Consider the following 26,262-nt stretch of genomic DNA (forward strand, 5'->3'; position numbering starts at 1 on the left):
TTTATTTTTTTGTGTGTTTACATAAAAACTCCCGGCTTTTAGAGCACTGCCACGTGTGTCCTACATGAATACAGCTTTGCAACCTGTGGCTGGTGAATTAGCATCTGACACTGAAGTATCTCCGTCAGTCACACTCATCTGTCCATTTTTTGTTTGTTTCTAGGACTTGAAAGAGGAATGTGTGAAGCTGCGGACCCGTGTGTTTGACTTGGAGCAACAAAACCGCATACTGAGCGTGCTGTTTCAACAGCGTGTCAAAATGTCCACCATTCCTGTCTCCCAGGTAGGAGCACATGGCGCAATGGATGCAAACAGACACTGACAGAGCGAGGCTGATTCAAGGCTGTTTGAATTTTACATGAGCAGTGCTCCACTTCTAAAGGTTACTAACTTTAAAAAGGACCACAAAGATACAGAAATCTACCCAGGATATGTTTAATCGGAATTTTTTGTACTGATGTAGAGTTTTACAGTTGGATTTAAATCCTTCTTCCTTTCCTAATTAGTACAGTTATTGTTATAGTTGCTTGCTTGAGAACTCTGCAGGTCATCAGACAAGCAGCTCCATCCCTTAACCTTCTCTTCTTCTATGGTAATCATGGCAGGATTTTACCTAAGAGTGAGCCAGACCTTGTCCTGCAGCAAAGTGGTGATGCAGAGATCCCATACAAAACTGAACATGTTCCTCTAATTGGAGTATTCTGAACCACAGAGAGGATGGCTGGTTAAAACGGTTCATTTGCGCTCCAACACTAACTGCACTGCAGAGCTTTAAAGCTGCACTCATCATAGCTCTTATACAAAAAAAAATCATTAAATTACGATGTGTACGTTAAGAGGCGTCACTCAGTCACTAACCCACTGAGAGTTGTCACCTGACGCTGCTGTTCCTCTCAGTTCAACAGAGCATCTTTTCACTTGTTTTTTGATTTTCTTTGCCTTTATTTGTTTTCCAACAAGCATCGATCTTCAGCAAACCACCACTGGACAGCAGATAAATGTAGCAGCTAGTGAACATGGTGGCACATTTAGCAGTTAAACGGCAAGATGTAGACATTTTTTAACCTTCAGGAGCAGGTGGAGATCCAGAATAGAGCTAAAAGGGGTGAGAATATTGGACTTGCACTCGCCAAGAACTTCCATCCATCCATTAGCTAAACACTGCTTCATCCTCTGTAGGGTCACAGGGGGCTGGAGTCTATCCCAGTTGACTTAGGGTGACATCCTGGACACCAGTCTATCACAGGGCTACATACAGAGACAAACAATCACACTCACATTCACCCCTACGGACAATTTAGAATCATCAGTAAACCTCAGCATGCTTTGGACTGTGGGAGGAGGCCAGGAACTTGAATGAGAATGCATGCTAATGTTACTTTTCTCTTCGGCTCTATTAATGTGCAACATTTACTTAACTGTATTTAATGTGTTTACCATAATAACATCATTATATCAATATTTTAATTTTAGATTGGACTACAAAACATGCAATAATGCCATGCTAATGCCACGTAGCCACCAATCTTAGATCTCTCCAGCTGGTAGACTACAACACACTCTTTCATCACTATGGCACTCACATGGCTCTAAGACCTGCCAGCATTTGTTTTTTCATATTATTTGAAACCTGAACAAAAGTTTGAGAGCAGTCTTTTATTATAACAGCAAAAGCTTTGGAAAGCAGTTTTGGTTGCCTGATATGTAAATGAGACAAGGGTAGGCAATGTCAAAAGTGTCCATTAAACACTGATGAAATTTGAGGCAAGGAGCCTGTTTAGGACAGCAAAAGTCACAACAATTAGTATTCAATGATGCCATTAGGAGGTGTCTTTCTTCATTTGTTTACCGCTGTCTTTCAAAATATATTATAAATATATAAATTATTTGACTGTTGCTCAATTTCCACCTTTCATGGGCTCACAGTAAACTAACAAACTGAAAGTTTGTTTTTTCCCTCCATCTTTTTGCCTTTGTATTAACAGTGATGTCTAACAGTAACGGTCACAGCAGGAGGATAGAAAACAAGCTTCCACAATGTTCTAGTAGGTTAAATAAGGACATCTTCAGTTAAAGCAGTAGCAGTAAAGCAGCTTACTGGAAATCCGTAAAACTACAGTTTGAGGTGAATTTGTATGCAGCACACATTCTTACTCTGAATGTCGTCTTTTACACACCGGCTGCTTTTCTTCAACTCAGGCTAGCTAACATGGTAGACATGGAACATGGCAAATTAGCTCAGTGCATAAGGATAAGTAATCTCTGTCTTCAAGCACATCAGATGACAGCATGGATAAAATGCACTGAGGGCTTAAACACAGCAACAGTGTCTTCATTAAATCCATGGCTCTGACCAGATTACTGGAGCTAATAGCCAGTGGTGGATTTGTGTGTCTAAAGGATGACAACATGTAGACTTTGTGTCTTTAGCTTTGCTTCTGGCAATTTCTAATCCACAGGTTGACTAAATCACTTTTTTTTAAGTAAATTGGAAATTTTATAACTCTTCTGACAGGCTCCACTTAGTGACTTTTATCATTTTCAGACAATAATGAGTCATGGTGCACAGTGCAGACTGAATCAACATGTTTTTACCTGATCAAATCCATTTAGATTGGAAGTATATTCAAGGGCTGCACAGTGGTTAACAGTGGTTAACACTTTTGCCTTGAAGCAAGATCCACAGTTCGCGTCCCGGGATCTTTCTGCATGGAGTTTGCATGTTCTCCCTGTGCATGTGTGAGTTTTCTCCAGGTTCTCCAGCTTCCTCCAACAGTTCAAAAATATGTTCAGGTTAATTGATAAATCTAAATTGTCCAAAGGTGTGAATGTGAGTGTGATTGTTTGTCTCTATATGTGGTCCTGTGACAGACTGGTGACCTGTCCAGGGTGTCCCCTGCCTTCACCCTCAGTCAGCTGGGATAGACTCCAGCCCCCTCAACCCTACAGGAGATTAAACATGTATAGATAATAGATGGATAGAATGTTTCAAGTCAGAGTGGTAAGCTATCATACTTTCCAAAGATAGAATATCGTATATTCATGCATATTTCAATACCAGCACTCCTAATGTATGAAGGATCTAGTTTGAAAAATCTCTTTAAAATCTGAAGTAATTTTTTTTCTTTGCCAAACCAATGCTTTTGTAAGATACTCTATAGAAAAAAGGCCAAAGCTTTTCATTTTTGTTGCAGTAATACACTTGATCTGTCAGTCCGTACAGCAGAGATGTGTTGCAATGGGCAGAAACAAAAGAAATGTCCACTAGTGAAACTTGCTTCATGAATTTTAGCTCAGCTGACAATCCTGCAATGAATAATTGATGACAGATGATATTTTGATGGACAGATTGTTCTTTTACCATTCTGAGATGAACATTGAAAGCAAAAAATGGATGGCCGAGCTCAGCTTGTTAGCCCTTTGTTTCAGTTCTACATTCAAAAAAGGTGTAAGCTGTATTGACAGAAACGTTGGGTTATTAAACTGCAATGAGGATCTCTCCCTGTCATTCTACCAGCGGGGACACACATGCTTATTGAACCAAATTACAAGCACATGACACCCTTGAAGTGAGTGCTGTGCTATTGAATAGCTGTTCTGCAAATAGCAGTGCAGCGTGCTACTTTTCCCCTTACTCTAATTATTTCTGTTAGGTTGCAGGGATGTAGTCCTCGGCTAAGATTCCTGCCCTAATAGTTTCTTGTTTTTGAGTCATCCTTCACTCCTGGTCAGATGTTTTTATTCTGTATTTAACAGTGAACATTGTATTTTTTTAAAAATAGTTTTAGATAAATCAGGTTAAAACTGTTTGTTGCAGTTGTTGAAATTCTTGTCAAAAGTGTCCTCAATTTTCCCGTACAAACACCTAGCTTCTTTGCTATTTTGGAGAAAAGCATGAAACCATTTCCTAATGAAAACTCTCTCTTCATAGGTCAGATAAATTACAGCAGCACACAGTAGAACATATGAACATCAGCCTCTCATCAACATTTCAGCATCAAAATTTGCCCATAAACATGACAGAGAAAAACGCTTTCAGTGGCTTTAGATTGTCGAGGTGCAAAAACAACTCTCCAGAATCCACAAAGTGAAGGCTGACTTTTGGCGTGATCCATTTTTCTTATAACAATTTACATCTATTACACCTTGATATGCCCATGAAAACCCAACTTTTTCTCTGATAAAGTACAGAATGTAAGGGGAAGATTGCAGTTTTATTCCATCACTTTTCTTCAGTTTTTTCGAATCACACTTAAGATTTGGAAAATAGCAAATTCATCAAGACAATTACAACTAACAACTCCACACAATGACGGACAGTACGTCGATTGTCACATAACTCTGCTGTTTCTTGACGGAGTAACAATGAAGTGTGACCTAGAATTTCACTAAATGTAACCTGATGTGTTGCAGAAACTTCTTCAGAGACAAAACAGATGAAACTTCATACATGGAGTTACTCTGAAATGAACTGTAATAAATGTTTCAAGTACCTCATTCTACATGTTACAGTTCAAGGTGGATTGACAGCAATAATCTTTATCTGGGAGATAAGCTTGATTTTCCCATGTTAAATTTTTGACGCTTGTTCTTTTTAGATGTGTAATTGGTCTTGACCAGAGTTCTGAAAGAATCTAAGCTCTTCAAATCCTGATCAAGTCACCCTTCTCTCTCTTGCAGAGTCATAATCATTATGCAGAAGGCAGGCAAGAAGTTTCAAGTTGCTTTGTTTCTAAAGGTCTCTTTGAATTGTCAGGGATCCCAGCATGATTCCTCTCCTCTGACAAACTCACACTATCTGTATTCAGGGAACCAGTTTGCTATCAAAGACTGAATGGTTAATTAGCCAAAATACTGCACATACTGTATGATATGTACACTGTAGAAATTCCTTTTTCCAGCTTCACATGAGTTGTACTAGAAAGTTTAACAATGCACATGTCAGGTCATTAAGTATGCCGCAAGCTTTTCAGAGCTGGATATTCTGTCCTTCATCTTTACCCTTTTCTGTAAAGGTCAAACTTGCACACTCTGCTAAAAGAGGGATTCAGTCTTTGTAGAAGAATTGTATCTATCACTGCAGGGATGTTCAGCTGCTTCTGCTGGAAACAACCTGCAGACATTGTTTCTTCACATCAGATTTAATGGATTATTGCTGTTAATTTACTGATTTAACATTTTTTATTGTGTTGTTTTGTTTATGTTTTGGAAAGTCATGTGCATTTCTTTGGTGACACAGTATACCGGCACTCTTACGAGTCAATTATTAGTTGCTACTTTAGTTCTTTTCTTATCAAAGAATGGACTTTCACCTGCAGTCTTTCTCCATTATGCGGCCAAACACTCGAGCTGAATTTGCGCTAAATTAATATTTTTCTTCCATTAGACATTCAGCTAAACTGTTATTAGCCTATTCTCAGCCTAAAAATGATACCTTATTGTCATGTGTTTGTTAGGTGCTATTTCACATTGCCAAATGGATCTTTACTGCTGAAAAAAAGTTCAGAATGGTAACAACATTGCTGTCAGCATGAAAAACCCAAACTTTTATGTGCCAAATGCTGAGCCTTTGATTCACTAATGCCGCATTCCCACTCATCCAGGAGGCTACATTAGTAGTGTACGATAATTATCTCGCGCCTAAAGCTTGAATATTAACCACAGTTGTTACATTTGTCTCCAGTAAAGTCACTAACAAAAGTTTGGAGACCAAACCTTGCAATTAAATCACTGACTGTGAACATTGTCGTGCTGAGAAGCTACTGATGTTACCTCCAGCTCTGACCACCTGCTGGACAGCTAAGCAGCTAATTTTATTTGTTGTTATGACTAATGGATGAATTCAGTGAAGGCAGTGAGCTTATGTGATAACCCTGATGCACAAAAGATTTAAATGATCAACAATATTTTAACAGATTTTACATGTCATTATCTTATGTTAATAGTCATGTAAACGGATGGCGGTTTACTTATGTAGGGATTGTCTTGGATTTGTGTGTCTGTACATCTGACAAATGTAAGTTTAATATTCTCTTTGTTTCTGATCTACACCGAATCCTCATTGAAATATCTGGCTCTTAAACAGCTAAATGCTGTGAGTCATAAAACCAAATGAACTCTGTTGGGTTTCACGAGGCTAGTGCATAGGAGAAGGACGGGCATATCCAAAAGTTTCAATCAGACTCCCGCACACTGTCTTACTTGCTAATATACATTTATTACTGCGATGTTAAGGTGCTAGAGCTTCATGAGACAGATAGTTTGGTACAAAGAGAGAAGCCCTCTTACTAAGAGTGGCTGTGAGTCAGCTGCCAATGAACATACTCCACATACCATAACAATTTATGAGTGTATAGTGGCTACTGTGTTGTTGTACAGCAAAAGGTTTGTCATTCATAAGTTTGTTTAACATATTAGATTTTCACTAACTCAATAGCCAAATAATTCCTGTCATACAGAGTGGAAATCTATACCTATTAAATGCTGCATTTTCTGTCACTGATTATAAATTGCCTAAATTAAAGAATACCGGTACTATTGCGTCGGTTTTGTGGTGAGTTATGTGATGATCGGCGTACGTTTGTCCTTCCGTCTGTGTACATTACTCAAAAACAGACTAACAGATTTGGATAAAAGTTTCAGGTAAGGTCAGAAACGACACAAGGACCAAGTAATTAGACTTTCACAGTGATGTGGGTTATAATCTGGTCCACGGATTTGTTAAAGACTTCTGTATCATTGTGAGATAGCACCACAGTGTCACTGTAGCTATGACTACAAGTGAACACATCAGCTGCCTGCTGACTATCACATGATTGCGATCTTGCTACAGGTCAACTGCTGTGGACTTATCAAGACTTATTCGTCACAGATCATACAACTGAGGAGTCTTGGCAGGGTTCTACACTCTGACTGCTTTCTTGTATTAATTATTGTCAAAGTCAGTCTGAAATGACCAGAACCAGCTATGAAGCACCCCCTCTGTGAAGTTGATTTATCATATTTACACAAACACCCTGATCCCTGTGTCATTGGTGGTGTCGCACTCATATGATTTAAAGCTATTGTGTGTGTAAAGTCTCTGGATGGTCACCTCTTCTGCTGATGAGCTCAACTTTGCCTCAGAGACCAGATGAGCAGCTTGATTACTGCAACAAGAAATCACGGCCTTTGCACTTCCACAAAGTGGGAGCAGAGATGCCAAAATCCATTAGGCTCTCCACTGTTCCAACTGCAGAGAGCATTTGAAAAAAAAAAAAAACAGATGGAACACAGGTCATTTTATTGTCCCCATTACTGATGGGGACAACGAAATGTGATGGGGTAGAGGGGTGTGATATTGGAGACATGACACTCTAGTTGTGTATCAATTTGCCAGATAATGCAGAGGTAATTATGTACGAATTACTGAAATGGAAAATTTGTTTTTGACTGCGAGTTATGCTTGTTAGGTTCCTTGATCACTATGACAGTGCACCTGTTCCCTGTCAGGTTGACTGACTTGGAGCGAGGTTACAGCTGAGCTGCTCACAACACACAAGAGATAACAAAAGAGTGAACAAAACAACTCTTTCTTTTCTTTCTAGTCTCTTGCTGATAGACTGTGCAGGCCAATTAGAGGCAAGAGAGCACAAAAAAAGATACTTCCCTTTTTTGCTTTAAAACCTACTCTTTTCAATGGATGTCATTCAGTGTTGTTGTCAAGCAGCTTGCTTGCATTGAACTAGGTGAACCTGTTGAACTTACCCCAGTAACGTGAGTTCAACTCCAGTCCAAGGTCAATTACAGCATGTCATCCCCTCTCTCTCTCCTCTGCTTTCCCTCTAAAATAAAGACATAAAAACAGCAAAAACAAATATTTAAAAAGTAGAATCCAGTGTGATTTCAAACTCAGACACCACTCACTAAACACTATCACAACACTGAACATCAACTGCCCAAGCGTAGCTTAGCAACTATAATTGAAATGTATTGATCTGCTCTACTATAAACTGCAAAAAGTGAACAAGCAACCAGCTTACTGCTTACAGTTGTAGCAATACGCTAACATTACTTTCAAAGCGGATGAGCAAACTAGAGATGTGACATTTGCGAGCAAGTCAGTCATTTGAATGGCTCTTTTAAGTGAACGATGAGAACTGGTTCACAGTTGCGAGTCATTCGTATGTGCACATTGCCCATGCTTTCTTCACGTATCACCTGAGTCTGAGTTGTCCACGCTGCCTCCATGTGAATGACTAATGACGTCTCCGAGTTGTCAACAGCACACTCCATTCACGTGGGTGCCATTCAGCTAAGTTAGAGGAGTGTGAGCACAGCAGAGCCACATTTACTGCTTTATCAGGGAGGAGGACATACACCCTGTGCCAAATTATTAGGCAAGTAGGTTTTTTGGGCAAAACATAGTCTTAGAAATAAGTCTGGGCCTTCCCACTTTTAAATAGTCTTCTCCTACGCTAACTTTGTATTTGTCAGACATAATTTCAAATTATATTACATTTAAAGCAAGAAAATCACCACATATGTCAAAAGTGCATGTGCCAAATTATTAGGCAAGTTTTAGCTTTCATCAAAATGGGACAAAAAAAAAAGGACTTAACGGCTACAGAAAAGAGCCAAATAGTTCAGTTGCTGTCAGAAAAACTTACTCCCAATAAAATTGCCAAGAAATTGGGAAGAGATACTAGGACCATCAAAAAGTATATCAAAAACAGTCAAGATGGCAGAAAAAAGCGAGTTGAAAAGAAAAAAAGAATGTTATCATCAAAGGATCTGAGAAGAATTAAGCGAGAAGCAGCCAGACAACCGCTGGCATCAAGTTCTACCATCTTTAAAAGCCGTGACTTACCTGAAGTTCCTATAAGTACCAGATGCCGCATCCTAAGAGAGTACGGAACAGTCAAGAAATCACCCAAACAGCCTCCACTCGACAAAAACCACAAAGAAAAATGGTTGGAATGAGCAAAACAACATCTAAAGACAAACTTCTGGGGTGGTGCGTTGTCCTGCATCAGAATGACAGCCTTTTCGAAAGAAGCAGGCTTCTTGTTGAACCATTGTTTGAACAGGGTGTTGCTTAGTAGCTCGTGGTATGTCTCAGAGTTGATTTTTACCCCCTCTTGAACTCGAAAGGGACCCACAACTTCATCTTGTCCTGCCCAAACCATGACACCACCGCCACCTTGCTGCCGCTGTAAACGTCGTGGGGTTTCCTGTCCATTGGCCACCCATCCTCTTGCCCAGCCATCTGGGCCGTCCAAGGTGACTCATCTCGTCTGTCCATAAAACATGCGTGAAGTTTGTCTTTAGATGTTGTTTTGCCCATTCCAACCATTTTTCTTTGTGATTTTTGTTGAGTGGAGGCTGTTTGGGTGATTTCTTGACTGTTCCGTACTCTCTTAGGATGCAGCATCTGGTACTTGTAGGAACTGCAGGTAAGTCACAGCTTTTAAAGATGGTAGAACTTGATGCCAGCGGTCGTCTGGCTGCTTCTCGCTTATTTCTTCTCAGATCCTTTGATGATAACATTCTTTTTTTTCTTTTCAACTCGCTTTTTTCTGCCATCTTGACTGTTTTGATATACTTTTTGATGGTCCTAGTATCTCTTCCAATTTCTTGGCAATTTTATTGGGAGTAAGTTTTTCTGACAGCAACTGAACTATTTGGCTCTTTTCTGTAGCCGTTAAGTCCTTTTTTTTTTTGTCCCATTTTGATGAAAGCTAAAACTTGCCTAATAATTTAGCACATGCACTTCTGACATATGTAGAGATTTTCTTGCTTTAAATGTAATATAATTTGAAATGTCTGACAAATACAAAGTTATCGTAGGAGAAGACTATTTAAAAGTGGGAAGGCCCAGACTTATTTCTAAGACTATGTTTTGTCCAAAAACCTACTTGCCTAATAATTTGGCACAGGGTGTATTAGCGACAGAAAGAAAAACATTCAATGAGCCAGAGTCAAAGGAAATGTAGCAGCATTTGGATGCACTTTTCTGGGGACGACATAACAGAAATAATGTAAATCACACAAGAACATTTTACCAATAAAGAAAAACATATAAAAATGAATACATTAGATGTATATAAACATAAATAAAACTCAGAGTATAGATTGGTGGGATGTGTAAGTCTGAATTATTCTGATCCTTATCGTATCTTATCGTAACTGCTACCAGTGACTGTTGTCTTGATGAAAACGAGTAACCACTGGTTGACTTCCAAAAAAATAAATGCAAAACAACGAGCCAGCCTTTTGAACGGCTCTTTGAAAGGAACGGCTCCCCAACATCCGACTCCCTTCAAAGAGCCAGAATCCCATCTCTACTGCCAGCTGTCAGTTCAACCACTTAAATCAATGACGACCTAAAATGCATTTTTATTTACTTCTATCTGAGATCAAGAGCACATTCTGTCATAATGTCAAAATTATCAGTAGAACCTGCATATGTGCTGGTTAGAAGCTGCTCAGCAAGTGGTAGACTTGATATGCTCAACACATGCAGCAGCCCATTATGGGATGTAGGCTGCAGGGACCAGCATCATATCGGGACAACCTCTGGCATTGTATTACTTTCCTTCAAGGATTAGGCTGTGACTCTTGTGGGTCTTTTATTAAATAGTTGGACTGTTTACATCGACAGCATCGTGTCCCTTTGTCTCTGTGCCAGGGAGTCCTGGCTGTTTAAAGTCTCGTGGCTCTCTGACAGGGTCGTCTGTCACAATGTTATTGCAATTCAGCAGCCGAGCAACACTCGGGAGACTTGACACTGCGAGGGTGTTTAAACAGTGGCAGGTGTCTCTTTCCTCGGATAAATATCCTGGGAGGGCTGCGGTGAAAGATAAAGACAAATATATAATGAAGTCACATTTATATGCCCCTTTGAAGCGCTTTAAGCTGCATTTGATTTTGCTGGTGTGTGAAGTCATATAACAAAGTCCAGTTTATTTACTTATTTTGAAGTGTCAGAAAATGCATTTGCTTTTGCCTCGCAGGGAGATTTACTAGACAGGTGCAATCTACAGCACGAACAGCAGCTTTCCTGAGGGGCCTCTTTTACATAAGGTTTACACGCACAGACTTTCTTTTCCAAACAAAGTCTACCAATGACAGAAAGTTGATGGAAACCAGAGCCCTAAATTCTCAGTCATTTCAATGCTTAATTGTCTTTCTTTTGCTGCATTTGTATTCAATAGTCATTAGATAGATATTACTAATAACTAGAGCAGCAGCATTTACCAGGCACAGCTACAAGCTCTTCAGTCTGCTTGTTTTCCAACTTTTCACTCCTGCTTCTCTCCTCTTGCCTTTGGTGTGTGCTGACACCAAAGTAACCAGCAGTGCATGTCGAGCCCAGCGCTCAGCCCAGCAGGCAAAACACCGAGCAGCAGAAAGGAGGTGAAGGTGACATAAAAAAATTAAAAAAAGAAAAGACAGCAAGGTGTCGATGAGCGAGAAGTATTAATGACCAGGAGCCTGAAGACAAGGAGCTGGATAAGACAGTAGTTGGTGCGTGTGATTGTGAATGAGCTGAGAGCACTGAAGATGGGAACTTTTTCAAACAGTGGGGAAAGCTGGTCTGAGGAGCAGGTGAATAAGTGTAACCTTGCTTTGGGTGGCTCAGGGGGATGCATGGATGAATTTTGATGAGATTGGGGAAATTTAAAGTGAACTTAAAAGTCCATTGAAGCTTAAGTGCGTTGTCCTTGTGTCTGAATGGTCTGTCGATCAGCAGATTGGTTCAGCGGCAGTGAGACTGAAAATCGCTTAACAGCAAATTACCATTTCAGTACTGAAAACATGCCAAGATTTCACTTTTTTTCAGGTTTTAAATAGATATGAGCCATAAAAATGAAAGAATAGGGCTGGTTATGTTCTATATTTTTATAGAATTGTCACGAAGTTAATCCTTCTGTACTGTACTATATGTGCATCCAAAGAATGATATATTCCATAGTCCAAAACGATACAATCAACATCAGTGAGCTCCACTGTTAAAGTGAACGACCTGATGTTTCTTGCAAAGAACATTATCAAAACTTGATGGAGTATCTGCTGTGTATTAATCCGCTCCTGAAAATGGTTCCCACCAAATGTAATATTTCATCTTTTCTGAGGAGCATTTGCCCAAAATTCTAGGACCCAGCTGTTTTAAGAAAGGACTGGAACTTTTCTTGAAATTAAACGATCAGTTTATGGCTTTTTGTAAAGATTTACAACAATACATCACATAAACTCCTGTTTCTTTTACTTGTCTAATGATTGTGAAGGCTGGATTGGACATTGTCACATGCTGAGGTCCTATACTGCATGCTGCAATGCAAATATGTCACTGTTTGTTTATTTGTAACATGATAATCGCTGATCATCAAATCATCTGTGCAGAAATCACTAGAACTGCAAGTGGTGCAAAGCTAGTGGTTATATGTCCTTTACTAAATCTATCACAAAAATGCATGACATCATGGTTCTGTGAGGTGCCTGGGATAAAAGTATCAGTGTAATACCATATGCTCTGTGGAGAATCTCACATAAGCTGTAGAACCACCAGCTGACATGGAGTGCTCTATATTATTCTGCCTGAGAAGACTGGATGGATACGGGGTTATGATTTATTTACACACAAGTCACACAAGGGCCTGCCACACAAGTCTACGTGTCCTGATTTTACACAGTGACAATTAGTGGATACATTCCCTCCTTTTGTAGCTGTTTGTAATCCTTTAGAGAGTATTACTATCAATGTTGGGCAAGCTGCCTGCAAGGTGCAGTGATCAATGCTAGCAGCTGCTCCACAGAGACGACATTCAGACCACACTGAAAGTTCTGCTGTGTTTGTTGCCTCCGAAATACAGGGGAAGATGTAACCTGTGAGGATGCTTTCGCTCTGCTTGATCATTAAAAGAACTTTGCGATCGAATGCTATTTACAGCGACTCCACTCCCCAGCACTGTTTTGTATTGCACTTTGTAGTTGTGATTTTTAATATTGTGTGATATTGAGTGTTTTAGTCTTTATTATGAGTCAAGCTCCAACATCCTTGGCTAGTGCATTTCCCATAATGCAGCTTGATAACATCTTTTGTACTTGTTGAATGTACACTACTGTTCAGAAGTTCGGGGTCAATCAGACAATTTCATAGCCTAGCCACGCTAGACACCCCACGGCAACGAATTTAATTCTCTGACAGGGTGGGTCTAGTTACCCTCCATAAGGCTCGAGGTTGGATGCTCCTAAAACTGGCCGGACGAATCACCATGAAGTGTAGAGTCAGAAGGTGGGCGTAACTAAGTGACGACAGAGGCGCGATGATTCTGACAGAAACAACCGGAAACAACTAGCCTAGCCGCGCTAGACAACCCACGGCAACGAATTTAATTCTCTGCCAGGGTCGACAACAAAAACGACAACAGTGGTTGAGCTCCATTAGCACCGACTCTGAATAATCTTTCTGTTAACGTGTCTGTAATATACTTGAGCTTCACCCATTGACTGTATAAATAAGGCTTCACCGAACTACCGCATCCTCTGATTTCCAGAGCTCGAGGAGCCTATTCGTTGTGCTGATTGGTTGTATACCTACCCAATTGCTGCAGAGTGATTTGATAGACAACCTTTTAGCCCGCCTCCCTCCCTGTCAAGCGTGCCTAGACCCTTGCGTCTTCAGAGCATGGGTCTAGCGCGGCTAGGCTAACAATTTCATGTTTTCCATGAAAATTCACACTTTTATTCATGTGCTAACATACTTGCACAAGGGTTTTCTAATCATCAATTAGCCTTTCGACACCATTAGTTAACACAATGTAGCATTAGAACACAGGAGTGATGGTTGCTGGAAATGTTCCTATGTACCCCTATGAAGATATTCCATTAAAAAGCAGCCATTTCAACTACAATAGTCATTTGTCACATTAACAATGTAAAAAATTAATTCAATTCAATTTTATTTATATAGCACCAATTACAGTCAAATTGTCTCAAGACGCTTTACAGAACCCATATGCCTGACCCCCAGAGCAAGCCCTAAGGCGACAGTGGCAAGAAAAACACCCTTTTAACAGGGAAAAAGACCTTGAGCAGAACCCGGCTCTTTATGTGGGGGGACCCATCTGCCTGCTGGCCGGGCAGGGCGAGAGGGACAGAAGAGGAAGAGAAGTAGAGGTAGAAAGTTAGAGAAGTAGAGGTAGAGAAGGGGAGGGGAACAGGAAACATAAAACGCACAATTTGATACATGCATGATAAGACAAATGATGCATACAAAGTAGAAGCTAACATTGAAACAGATTCATAGTTTACTGTTATGATGTACGGCTCTGGCAGTAAATACACTCCATGCATAGCTTGTAGGAAACTCAAAAATATGTAGAAGAGCATATCATGTATAGTGAGGGTGATGCAGAGTAGACTGGTGGAAGTGGGCAGCTTGAAGCAGTGGGCTGGAGGAAGGTCAGCAGCAGCATCCCACAGTGGACATGATGGAGCCGTCTGGGCTACCTGGGTGATCCTGCCAGTAGCATATGCTTGTCTCAAAGATTAAGCCGTGCAGTGAAACTGCAAATTCTAAATTTGCAAAAACCATGAAAAATAATTTTTAGGCCATGACAAGTTGTTTTGATCATAAAGTAAAATACTAGATCATTCATTGTTCTTTTGTCATTTTGTCTCCTTTTTGTAAAATTTAGTCTTTTTGTTTTTTGTCTGTGTCATTCTGTGTTTCTTTTTTGTCTCGCTTGCGTTGTTTGTCCATTTTGGTTTTTTTGCTTTTGTCGTTTTTTTGTTTTTTTTAATGTTTTGTCTTGTTTTTGTTTTTTGTCTGACTTTTGTCTTTTTGACCATAAAGTAAAATATTACATTGTTCAGGTCCAGGTGACCAAATGTTTTGTGCTTTTGTAGATACACTGTGATCTGCAAATTGTTATGTGTAAATGATAAACTGACGCATAATATTTTTGAAATTGAACTCAATTTTATTAAGAAATTTCAGATTCTTCATAGTGTTTTGTAAAAAAAAAATCAATTATATAAATGTGAACATTTTCAGAATATCGTATTTTTTGCACTAAAACAAAGGGAAAATTTTGGAGTTGTCATTTTTCATAGGTTATTGTGCTCTGATTCATTTAGTGTTCTCTTCATTGGAAAAAGAAATGCTTTTCTTTCAAAAATTAGGACATTTCTAAGTGACCGCAGACTTTTCAACAGTATTGTACATGTTTTTAATATTTCACACCTTCAGTTTGTTGCACAGGCTTTCTATTAAACACATGTTCTCTCATTTAACCTGCTGAAACTCAAGTGGTTTCACAACTCAGAAATGTCCTTTATGCAGTAGGACACAGCTAAAATGACAATTTCTGACAGGGGGTTTGGTGGGAATGTTGATTTGCACTGCACTGCACATCAACTCTAGAAAGATTTTTCCACCATGCTGATAATCCAACCACTTGCTGACAACTTGCTCTTCTTTATACTGTTTTTGAGCCATTCTGCATTTATTTTGTTTGATGAATGTGTAATTTTCGTCTGTCTTTCTTGTCATCTCCTGCCTGCTCTGTGTAAATCCATGTCTGCTGTTCACCTAAAAAGAGTTTTTGTCACATGACAGACGAGCAGCAGAGTTAAACATGGCTTTTCCACTGTGCTGAGAACCACAGATTTTTTTTTTTTTTAAATTATTACTGGATCAGGTTGAGGCAATTGCTTTGTTTCTTGGTGAATTTTTAAATTATTCTTGTAAGATGAATTTATTTGAAGCTTACTTTGAATCATTTGTCCTGACAACACTGTACATTACACGACACGTTCATGGGCTGTCTGAAAGTTGAAGATCTGATGACTATGCTGTGATAAATAGTGTAATTATGGCTTTTAAACCCGCTAGTGGGTTTTTGGTTCAGCTGAAAGACTAAATGCACTGCTATCACTTCAACTAGTAATTGTAAGAAGGATTAGGAGATGAAAAAAAAATCTGCTTCATACCAGTGATCTCAGCATGAAGTTCTCTACACAGATCTTTCACAACCAGGCGGGAAACTGGTTCAGTAGTTGCGCAAAACCAAGTCGATTTAGCTCTTGTATTTATAGATATATTGTACATTTATTTATCCATTCATTTAACCTTCAGATAGATGGTCTTTTAAGTAGAATAAGCTTTGCACAGATCTCTTCAATCTTTTGTAAATAAGGGCCCTCTGATCATCTGAATGACTAAATGGTAGCAACAGAAAAACCATAAAGACGTGTCAATATTGATTTTGTCTTTTAAAATATATCACAGCTACATGTTTATGTGTGACTCATTCTTTTCTGTAGGAAAGTAAGTTGAAGAATGCAAATGTAATTGGATATAGATATATATATGTATAAATATCCTGGGAACTGACAATTTTGCCAACCTTCACACAGTATTTATCTTCCATCTTTTTCACCAATTTCTTTTTACAAATTTTTGTGTACAACGACAATTAAAGCTATTCTATCTTATCAGCCTTTTGCAAACTTTTTGCATTACAAGTATTTGGACACATTTTTGGTTGCAGTCATAAAGTCATAATCTTCTTTCACCCAATAAAAATAGCAGTGTCTGAATTTTATTTTAAGATAACCATTTTTACAAAGTGTGTAAATGATTCAAATGCATGAAGTGGAAAAAATAAAACATCTCCACGCTCCTCGAATGTGCCCTTGACTTTAAACACAGTGCTGCTCTGATTGAGAGTTTGGTTAAACTGTATCACTTGTGTCAAATCTGAGATACCACTCGACATGCTGACTGTAATTACTTCCAAGATTAATCCATGGAAGCATGGTCAAATGTGGCCTTCTCCCACAGTGCTCTCAAAAGAAAGGCTAGCTACGGATAATCAAATAATAGGTGAATATCAATGAAAGGACCAAATCACTTCAGTCCCCAGCTCCCCTATGCAATTATTTCCTATTCACATTAATTATTGCTAACAGATGACACTAATGACTTTGAGAGGAAGCTGGCCATGACAACCTTGCAAACGATCAATGCTGTTTTAAATGGGGTCACAACACTTGACACCTTTGGGTCTCTCTGATTGGAAATGGCACCGATGTAAACAGCATCTGTGGAATTCCAGTGAGTACAGTGCCAGCAGGCCTAGTAACAGATTTGGCTTTCTTCTTGTCTTCCACAAAGATGTGGACCTGTGAACCCTGAAATGAAAATATTCAGCAGTGATCTTCAGCAATAAAGAAACCATCTGAAGGACAGATTTAGGTCTATTTTATGGTCTCTCACTTAATTAAAATTATTAAAATTCATCATCAAATGTGACCCAGTTGTACAACTTGATACTGTACTGTGTAATAATCCAAATAAAGGACTATGTTCTCTGTTTTGTAAGGAATACGCTTCATGTGAAATCCAGAAAAAGCAGCATTATTTGCAACTTTTAAGCACAGAGAAATGCATTCAAGGAGCTCAGAGCTATATTTTGGTGGGTTATGGTTAGGCTATTGGCATGAGATTATCTAGAAATTTATAAACAAGCTTCAGCACTTTAACATTGTAAGTGTTTGGGTTTGCATACAAACAATAAGACCTACAGTTCGTAGACGTTGGTTATCTATCCTGCACTTCTATTTTGTTGAGAAGATGTGGACCCAGAGACGGCATTCATAACAGTTTTTATCATTATTAGTGAAATAACACAATGTAAAACAAATGAATGTATGTGGGGGCTGCACAGTGGGTTGGTGGTTAGCATTGTCGCCTTGCAGCTAGAAGATCCCAGGGTTTGGGTCCCAGCCTTCCTGGGATCTTTCTGCATGGAGTTTGCATGTTCTCCCTGTGCATGCGTGGGTTTTCTCCGGGTACTCCGGCTTCCTCCCACAGTCGAAACATATGCTGACATTAATTGATGATTCTTGATTGTCCGTAGGTGTGAATGTGAATGCCATTGTTTGTCTCAATGTGTAGCCCTGTGATAGACTTGCGATCTGTCCATGGTGTCCTCTGCCTTCACCCTAAGTCAGCTGGGATAGACTCCAGCCCTACTGCGACCCTAATGAGGATTAAGTGATGTATAGATGATGGATGGATGGATGGATGTTCAGGTTTCTAACAATGTTAAGGTCAAATCGGTTATTCAGATATTTCAAGTATAGAAATGTCAAGCTAGTTTGTAGGCTTTCACCAACCTGTGCTTGGCTAATCCTAAAGTCTGGATGCTCATTTTGACTTGGTTTGGTTGTAACAGTTGCTCCTCCACATTCCAGTCAGTCATCTGCATCATTACTAAGTCATATGGTTCAATGTTTGCATCAAATGATCCTTTCAGAACTGCATCCTATTTACAGCAGAAAACTTGGAAAAAATAGTTGTATGAAAAACTCAAAGGATGTTACAGTATCTTTAAAGATAAAAAACGCTTTACTCTCTATCAGTAAACCAATCATTCAAGAAGCTACAGCTTCAGATATAGAGCTGGGAGTTTCTCCAAAATAAATCTATGTGATTAAATTTTCAGTGAATGTTCTGTCAAGGCTTTTCAGAATTTCCTTTCAAAGCAACCTATCTATATCACATAATCTTAATACAAGTGTTTTGCATTAGTTCAGAGTATTTTAGGGAAAATGTTGAATCTAGGGGGTAACAATGCCTATAATATCTTTTGTCACTGTCACAACATTCATCGTGTGGGCAGTAGAAAATCTAACTAAAGGACTCCGGACAGTTAACAATGTCATAAAGAATGATTTGAGTCAGAGAAACATGATGAGAATGTTGATTTTGGTTCATTTTATAGTTTCTGACCAGCACAAGCGCATCATCGCCTAACCCTTATTATTCATTGTGCAGTTCCATTTGAAATATAAATGAACAGCAGACACACTGAGAGGCTCCCAGCTCAGTTAATAGCCTCCCTTCATGTCAGAACAGAGGCATTGTTTTCAAATGCCTCACTTGCCAGCTCCCCCAGCTCATGGTGTACCTGTAAGACCTGGGAAAGATGAAAACATGCTGTGTTTTAAAACAGGAGCCATCTAACTGGTGGAGTGGAAAATGTCATTCCACTCCTCAATTAGCCTTTGGATGGAAAGAGACAGCCATGTATCCAGCATATCGATTCTCTGAGATCTGTGACAGAGACAAATGGAGAGCCATGGGGCATTCTCATAAGCTGTGTATATAATTCAGACTGCAGAGAGAATCCATGGAACATAATGTCAGGAACATTGAGGAATGTCAATGTTGGGAACATTGAGTTCAATGGTGTCAATGTGAATGATAATTACAATATTTGTCACTCTAAGATAAATTAATTGTAAAATATGTAAATGTCTCCTCATGTCAGTGCTGTCAGTGACAGACTAATGATGGGTTTCGTCATTTAGTGCCACATTTTCTCAGTTATTGTATATATAACTGCTCAGGTCTGATGTTATGAAGGCCACGAATCATACAGATGTCTTTTAACGTTTTATTATCTCTCTCCAGTCAGCAGACACCGTGAAAACTACAAAATGAAAGACACAGAAACCTTTAAATTACACAAACTTAAATGAAAAGTATCTCTCATCACATACACTTGCTTATAAAAACTGTTTACACAAAGGACTTTTACAAATAATATGAAACAAATATGAATAACATGAAATAAATAAGTCACAGTTACCGTGTGCGCCTCTCAGACCATCGGAATAGTTCGCTTGTTAGTTTGTCTTCTTCTCTGTAGCACATTGTAATGGCGTATTACTCTGCAGCCATGTTGCATTCCCCACAAGCCTTCACGTTGAACCCTGTCCTAAACCGTGGTCATGTGACTTATTTATGTCTATCAAATAAACATTTAAAAAAATAGTGTCGCATTTTTAACATTGAACATATGAACCTTATTTATTTTACCTTCAAATCAATTTTAATAATTTTACGTATTATTTATAAAAAACAATAACAAACAATAAATTGAGACCACAATTAAATTACTGTCCCCTGGACAGTTACAGTATAGTCTGTGGCTTTACCAAAGTATCCATCTCTTTATAGTGTTTACTTAATTCCTGTTGATTGATGGTTTCATTTGTTCTTTTCCAGGAGGTTCAAAGAAATGGAAAAGCCGGTATTCCTGCAGGAAGATGGCCCAGCTTACTGAGCCTCACTTGTCCACGCAGTAGTGGTAGCGGTAGTGGCAGTGAGCTGTCACTATCCAGTGCTTGTAGTGAATACTCTAGTGGCTCCCACACCTGGGCAGAGGGACGGGGATTCTCCAAGCAGGTAGGTTTCATCTGCTTTCTTTTCTTGCCAATGCAAAGTATACATGCACTTTCATTAATTGTAAATATGTCTTGTAATGCAGTGTGCCACAAGCCGGGACAAAAGGATGAGTACAGGTTCAGTATCCAGCAATCATTCAGCACCCTCTGATCAAACAGAACTGGGATGGAAGGAAGGCCACATCTTGAAAGGCCTAAAGCGTCTTCAAATGTGCAACTCCAAAGAGGCGTCCTCTCTTGCATCTGTACCCCACTGCAAAGATTGTATGACCTCAAATGAGGGCATATATTCTCTATATTCTCTTGGTGTCAAGTGTGGCCAACAAGGATCTACAGCCAAGCAGGTAGCTCCAGCAAGTAAACCTTTCAAGGCTGAAGCAGGGATTGCAACCCTAGATTCTGATGATGCAGACGATGAATCACCTAAATTACCAAACAGGGAATCCAGTGATAAGCCAACAAAAGAACTCCTGTTCATGGACAAACTCGATGTCTCTGGAGATGTTGACAAAATTTTTCAAGAAGACCCTGTGAAGCTTTCAGGGAATGCTGGTCTTTTCCCCTCACCTGTTACAGACAACTTCTTGTTTTTGGAGGGCCCCACAGTAAAACCTGGTGTAAGCCCAACTGATAGCCTTACACAGCTAGAGGAAATAAACAAAGACTCATTAGAAAAACACAAAGGCATAAAGTTCAGTGACAGAAACAATAACCAAGAAAGGTCTACTGACCGCAAGTCCAGACTTGATCATGTCAAAAGACAACAAGGCAGACTTCCCATTAAGCAAATGGAAGCAGGGACGGGCGATGTGAGCTCATCTCTTCAGCATAGTGCAACAAGAGCTCTCAGTTGTGTGAATGAAGCCAGACAGCGCAGCTCCTCAATGGAGGTTCCTCATTGCAGAGACCAGGCGATTCAAGCTGGTGGTGAAAGTCAGGATTATGCCATTTCAGATTCCCGACAGAGGAAGCCAAAGTCTCAACTTTGTGACTCAGCGAGGAAAGCTTTCATCCTACGGAGCAAGAGCGCAGATGGAGGACCAGAACAACCTAAGCATACTCATTCTCCTCTACACCAAAAGCTTATTAAAGGTCACAGGTCAAAGGGGCAGTCAAACCCCAATCCTACAGGCCACAGTGTTCCAAGTAAAAGGACAAATCCCAATAAACTGCATGGTTCAAGCAAGGCTGAAGCAGATGCAGATACTGAAGTACCAACAAGTTCCAAGTCTCTTGAGAGTGTGCCACAGCGCTCTCCCCTTGCTTCCCCTGTAAAACATTCAAAGACATTTAAGTCAACAGGGATCAATGAATGCTTAAAGAGTCCAACGAAATCATCTTTGCCTGTCACTAAAATTCAGTCAGCCAGTGACTCAGTTGAAGAGAGCATCTATGACAACTTACCCTGTTCTCCACGAAAACAACGGCGCCAAGACCAGCACTGTGATGTTTCCCATTCAGAGCACAGATCTCCATCCCCACCACTACCCCCAGGTCGGAGTGCTTCTCTCCTCCTTAGATCTGGTTGTGACAGTTTACCAAAAGATCAAAAATCAGCAGGTCAGGCTCAAAGCTCTACTACTGGAAAGACAACATCAAGCTCCACCAAGACGCAATCAAATCAGCGTTCTTCTGTTTTACAGCCTCAACAATCCAACACAACAAAAGACAATCAACATACAACCTCTCAAATGGGCACTGAAGGCAAATCACTGAAAGATGTTCCAGCCAAAATCTACCATACCCACTCATCTAAAATACCGCCTGTCCCAGTTCAAGAATCACAAGCTTCAGAGTCAGTTCAATTATCTGCAGACAGACCAGTTGCCATATGCTATAATGAAAATGGTGCTCCTTCTATGTTGCCAAATCAGAGCATCTTGCAAAGATCCCAACAGAGCATTAGTGAGCCAAAACTTTCAGAAGTTTTGCCTCCAGCATATTCTAATGTTTACTACCATGGGATTGCCAATAATCCCCAGTCTTCCACGTCAAGAGCTGTAAAAAGAAGTCTTCCTGTGAATGCTAAATCTCATGAGGCAATCTCTGGACAAGAAACAAATACATTCCTCATTTTTGGAAGACAAAACAAAGATGACACTGCAAAAAGTGTCCAAACCTTTCAGACTTTTACATGTGATCCACAGATGATACATGACTGTGGTCGCAGAAAGATTGAGACTCGATGTAACTCACTGGATTCTGAGCCCTCTGTTCAACCTGTTGCATCAGACAGCGGCGTAATGTTAGACTGGGGATTTGATGAGGAAGGTTGGTTGTTTAAACGGTCTGTGTCTGTGTCTACCAGACCTCCTCTTAAACCAGTCCTGGGCATGAATGGGGCCAAAGCTCGTAGTCAGAGCTTTGGTGCACGCTACATGGACAGACCCAGCTTCAACAGATCTGGAAAGGTCCGCACTCAGATCAAAACACACTCAGGGAGCTCCTTGAACTCTCTCGGTGATGTCCTTCCAGGAAGTATGAGCTGCTCCAATAGCTACCACTGTCCAATGAATCGATCCCTTTTGAACAACTTCTTGATTGAAGAGGGACTGACAGTTCCCTCCCATTTGGGATCCTCCAGTGAAAGACTTCAAAGTCTTAAACACCAGAGAGAGCAGGCTAGACGTCTTCAGATTGAGCAGCAGTTTTCAAGCGCCTTCGGGGAACCAGTTTCTGAAGAGCCTGAGAGACAAAGTACTATAACTACAATTGAAGAGAAAGTGATGCTTGGCATAGAGGAAAACTTGCATAAGTCTCAGGAACAGGAGAGAAGCATTGAAGTGAAGCAAAAATCTGGCTCAAGTTTAGCAAATTGGTTTGGTTTTCGGAAGAGTAAGCTTCCTGCCCCAAGCAGCAAGAAGACTGATCCACCAAAAGTAAAGGAAGACAAGAGGGAGCAAAAGATTACATCACTGCTGAGTGGAAAGCAGACCAAGTCTGACAAAAAGAGAGACAGAAGAAAAAGTGATGGAAAAGACAGGTAAGAAATTCAGTAAATCAGTCATGAATGCCATCTTTTAACTCTGTTGCATTTAACACAATAACTGTAGTTTTGAGGTCTTTACTGCCACTCGCTGCTCCAGCTTGACGCAGTGGATTTATCGAGTTTTCCAGTCTTAGATGACATGGTTAATTTTTTAGTAAATTGTCTTAGACACATTTATCAGTCTATTGAGCCCTGAGACCTGTTCAGACACATTTCGTACAGAGAATTACAGCCAGGTTTCAATAGATAGGAGGGTAATTTATCAGTCGAACCACCTTGGGCATTTTGAGTCAGTATCAGAGGATCTCGGTATGTAGTGCTTCTTGACAAACTGTTTTCTTTCAGCTCTGTGGGGAGAAGAGAGTCTCATGATGCGGTGCGGGCATGCATTTCAATGCCCTGCCCAGGAATGTCCCTGAGTGAGATACAAGGACATACTGACATCATCGGGGACCCAAAGGTAAATACATCATTAACCAATACAAACAGGCAGGTATTTTATTTATGTGAGGTCAGCTTTCCTTCTAATCTTTACTACACCTACAGCTACACCAGGAAAACACCTATTAAATGTAAACAAACAAAAAATAAATAAAAAATGGAACGACAGAAAACAGCTGTCAATTGTTTTTGATTTTACAGCACAGTAATGATACAGCATTAATGTTGTGAAGTAAATCCACCAGGAATGTGTGTTTGCATTGTGTGACTGGCTGTTGCAGAGTCTTCCTGGATGACGCTGCATAACATAGTGTTTATGAAGAGCTATAAAAAGTGAAATGTACTTTCAGCTAATTCTACCAACTGTGCATCAAACTCTCTTACACACAGTTTCATCATTTTGTCTTTCATTAATAACGATTATTTAAAGACTTTAAATTTATTTGTGTCCATATTCTTACTATTTAAGTCCAAAGTATACAGTGAATACATCAAGTCTTTAAAACTAGCCAGAATCTAGTGAAAGTGTACTTTTTAACAGTCAGGTAAACTGCATGTAGACTGTAGTTTATTTAATTATTGTTTAGACTTCAAACCCTTTGAAATAGTGTACATACACAGCTACAACATTAAAACTACTTTCCAAATATTGTCCTCCTTGTGCCAACACAACAGTTATGATCTGTCTGGGCCTGGATGCAGGGTGTCTGAGGTTGTCCTGGTGTGGCTGGCACTGGGATATTGGCAGTAGATCCTTTGGGTTTAGTGGGTTGCTGGTTGAGGCCTCCATAGCTTGTTCCTATGCATCTCACGAGTGATCACTTGGATTGAAATCTGGCTGGTGTCAGGCTATTCCAACAAATTAGGCTATTTCTCATGTTCCTCACGCTATTCTTCAGCAGTTTTTTTTCATGTGACAGGGCACATTGTCCTGCTGGGAAATGTCACTGTCACTAGGTAATGGCTTTGCCCTGGATGTATTTAGGTCTGCAACAATATCTAGGTGGGTGGTACATGTCAAAATAATCTTCATATGAATGCCAGGACCCAAGATTTCACAGCAGAAGATATGAAAATTAACATGAAATAAACAATCATGTTCATTTGCTTGTTGTTTTAATGTTATAGCTGATCAGTATAAATGTCTCTATAGAGGACTTATTGTACCGCAAAGACCTGGCACTCATCGTCCTACCTCTCAAATTTCCAGCACATGTCAAGTATGTCCCAGTGCCATGCAGCATTCACAAGAATGCCTGTTAAGAGCATGATGTCAATAGAGAGAATATAGGAGGAAAATAAGCTTAGAGGCAAAACATTCATGCATTTGTTACATTTTCATTCTCATTGTGAAGGAATTAGTACCTACTGTGTGGTAAAGCAAGAACCAGACAACGACGCTACAGATGTATAATGTCCAAATGTGTCAGTAAGTTAGTAACTTCTTCTTTGTCCTTCTCCAAAAAAATACAAAGATGCAGATGATGAACCGAAGAGCTGACAGTGAAAATGGATCCACAGTGAAGAGCCCCACCCAAGACGCAGTAATAGGTCAGACTTTTCTATTTTCCGTTGTGTCCCAGTCAGTAGTAATAGACCCCTCTTAAACCTGTAAACTTATATGCGCTGTCGTAGTAGCAATGCCAGCTGTGTCCTTGTAAGCATGATAGCATTAAGGTTTTATCTGTGCTTGCCATTTTACAGTTTGCAGACAGAAGTGAAGACCAAATATGAAAGATATGTGTAAGTCATGAACATGATGAATATGCTATGCGCAGTCAAACAAACATGCAAATTGACAAATATTGTCAGTTTTTGTTTTTCTCCACCATATTTATGTTCACTTTATTTGTTTTACTTCTGCATTTCTTTTCATTTTGGGTGGCAATTTGAAATGGGGCGAATAGGAACCATTTCACCACAGTTCTCTATCATGCAGACTTTGCTCTTTAATGTGGATATTGTGTGTGGGCTTGACCACTCATCTTCACAGATTCATGCACTGAAAATTTGCATGCACAGACTCATCCAAGTAGACTAAGCCTATTCACCCATCTGGGGACCCAAGATTCCTGAAGACCTGATCTAGTAGAAGTAGTGGACTCGTATTGATGTTACTTAAGTTCTTTTCTGTGGCCACCACAACCTCTGGAACCTAAGACAGCTTTCTTCTTACAAAGTGAAGATGAAGTTAGGACAGAATTGTCCTCTTCAGAGACCTGCATGGGCCTGAAAATTCAAGTGGCCAAACACTGCTGTTTTTGCTGCTTGGCTAATTATATTTGTCAAGCATTTTTAGCCTTCCTACTGGCATGGTTCTGGAGATGCAATGTTGACTGGTTCGTCAGATGAGAAGGCCACCACTTTGGTCTCGACTGGAATATCAGAAGAATTATTGCATGGCTTGCCATTAAATTTAGTACAACTTTTTTGTGATGCACAGATGATGAATCCTACTGACTTCGGTGATCCCAGATTTTACCCTGAGTGCCACCAGCAGGTCGCGTTCCACTCCTATAGCTTATCGTCCTTTCTAAATGTACTAAATCAGCATTTTTTCTTGTCCAACTTTTCCCCCCATAAACACT

At 39.8% G+C, this 26,262-nt stretch overlaps 1 protein-coding gene across 5 annotated transcripts in view; it reads left to right on the forward strand.

Annotated features, from left to right (window-relative positions):
- Positions 1-26,262, forward strand: part of LOC110948608 (nck-associated protein 5-like) — an 85,001-nt gene that overhangs the window by 45,379 nt on the left and 13,360 nt on the right. For 4 of the 5 annotated variants that reach the window (XM_051958542.1, XM_051958541.1, XM_051958540.1 and 1 more), the window contains 5 exons: positions 164-283; positions 20,066-20,245; positions 20,328-23,227; positions 23,579-23,693; positions 25,150-25,225. In XM_051958542.1, coding sequence (XP_051814502.1) covers positions 164-283; positions 20,066-20,245; positions 20,328-23,227; positions 23,579-23,693; positions 25,150-25,225 — 3,391 coding nt within the window. Of the gene's footprint in view, positions 1-163; positions 284-20,065; positions 20,246-20,327; positions 23,228-23,578; positions 23,694-25,149; positions 25,226-25,378; positions 25,418-26,262 lie in introns of all 5 variants that reach the window. The other variant, XM_051958543.1, reaches the window with a different exon arrangement.

This window comes from Acanthochromis polyacanthus, chromosome 14, assembly GCF_021347895.1.
Source record: "Acanthochromis polyacanthus isolate Apoly-LR-REF ecotype Palm Island chromosome 14, KAUST_Apoly_ChrSc, whole genome shotgun sequence".
In the NCBI taxonomy this organism is placed as follows: Eukaryota; Metazoa; Chordata; class Actinopteri; family Pomacentridae; genus Acanthochromis; species Acanthochromis polyacanthus.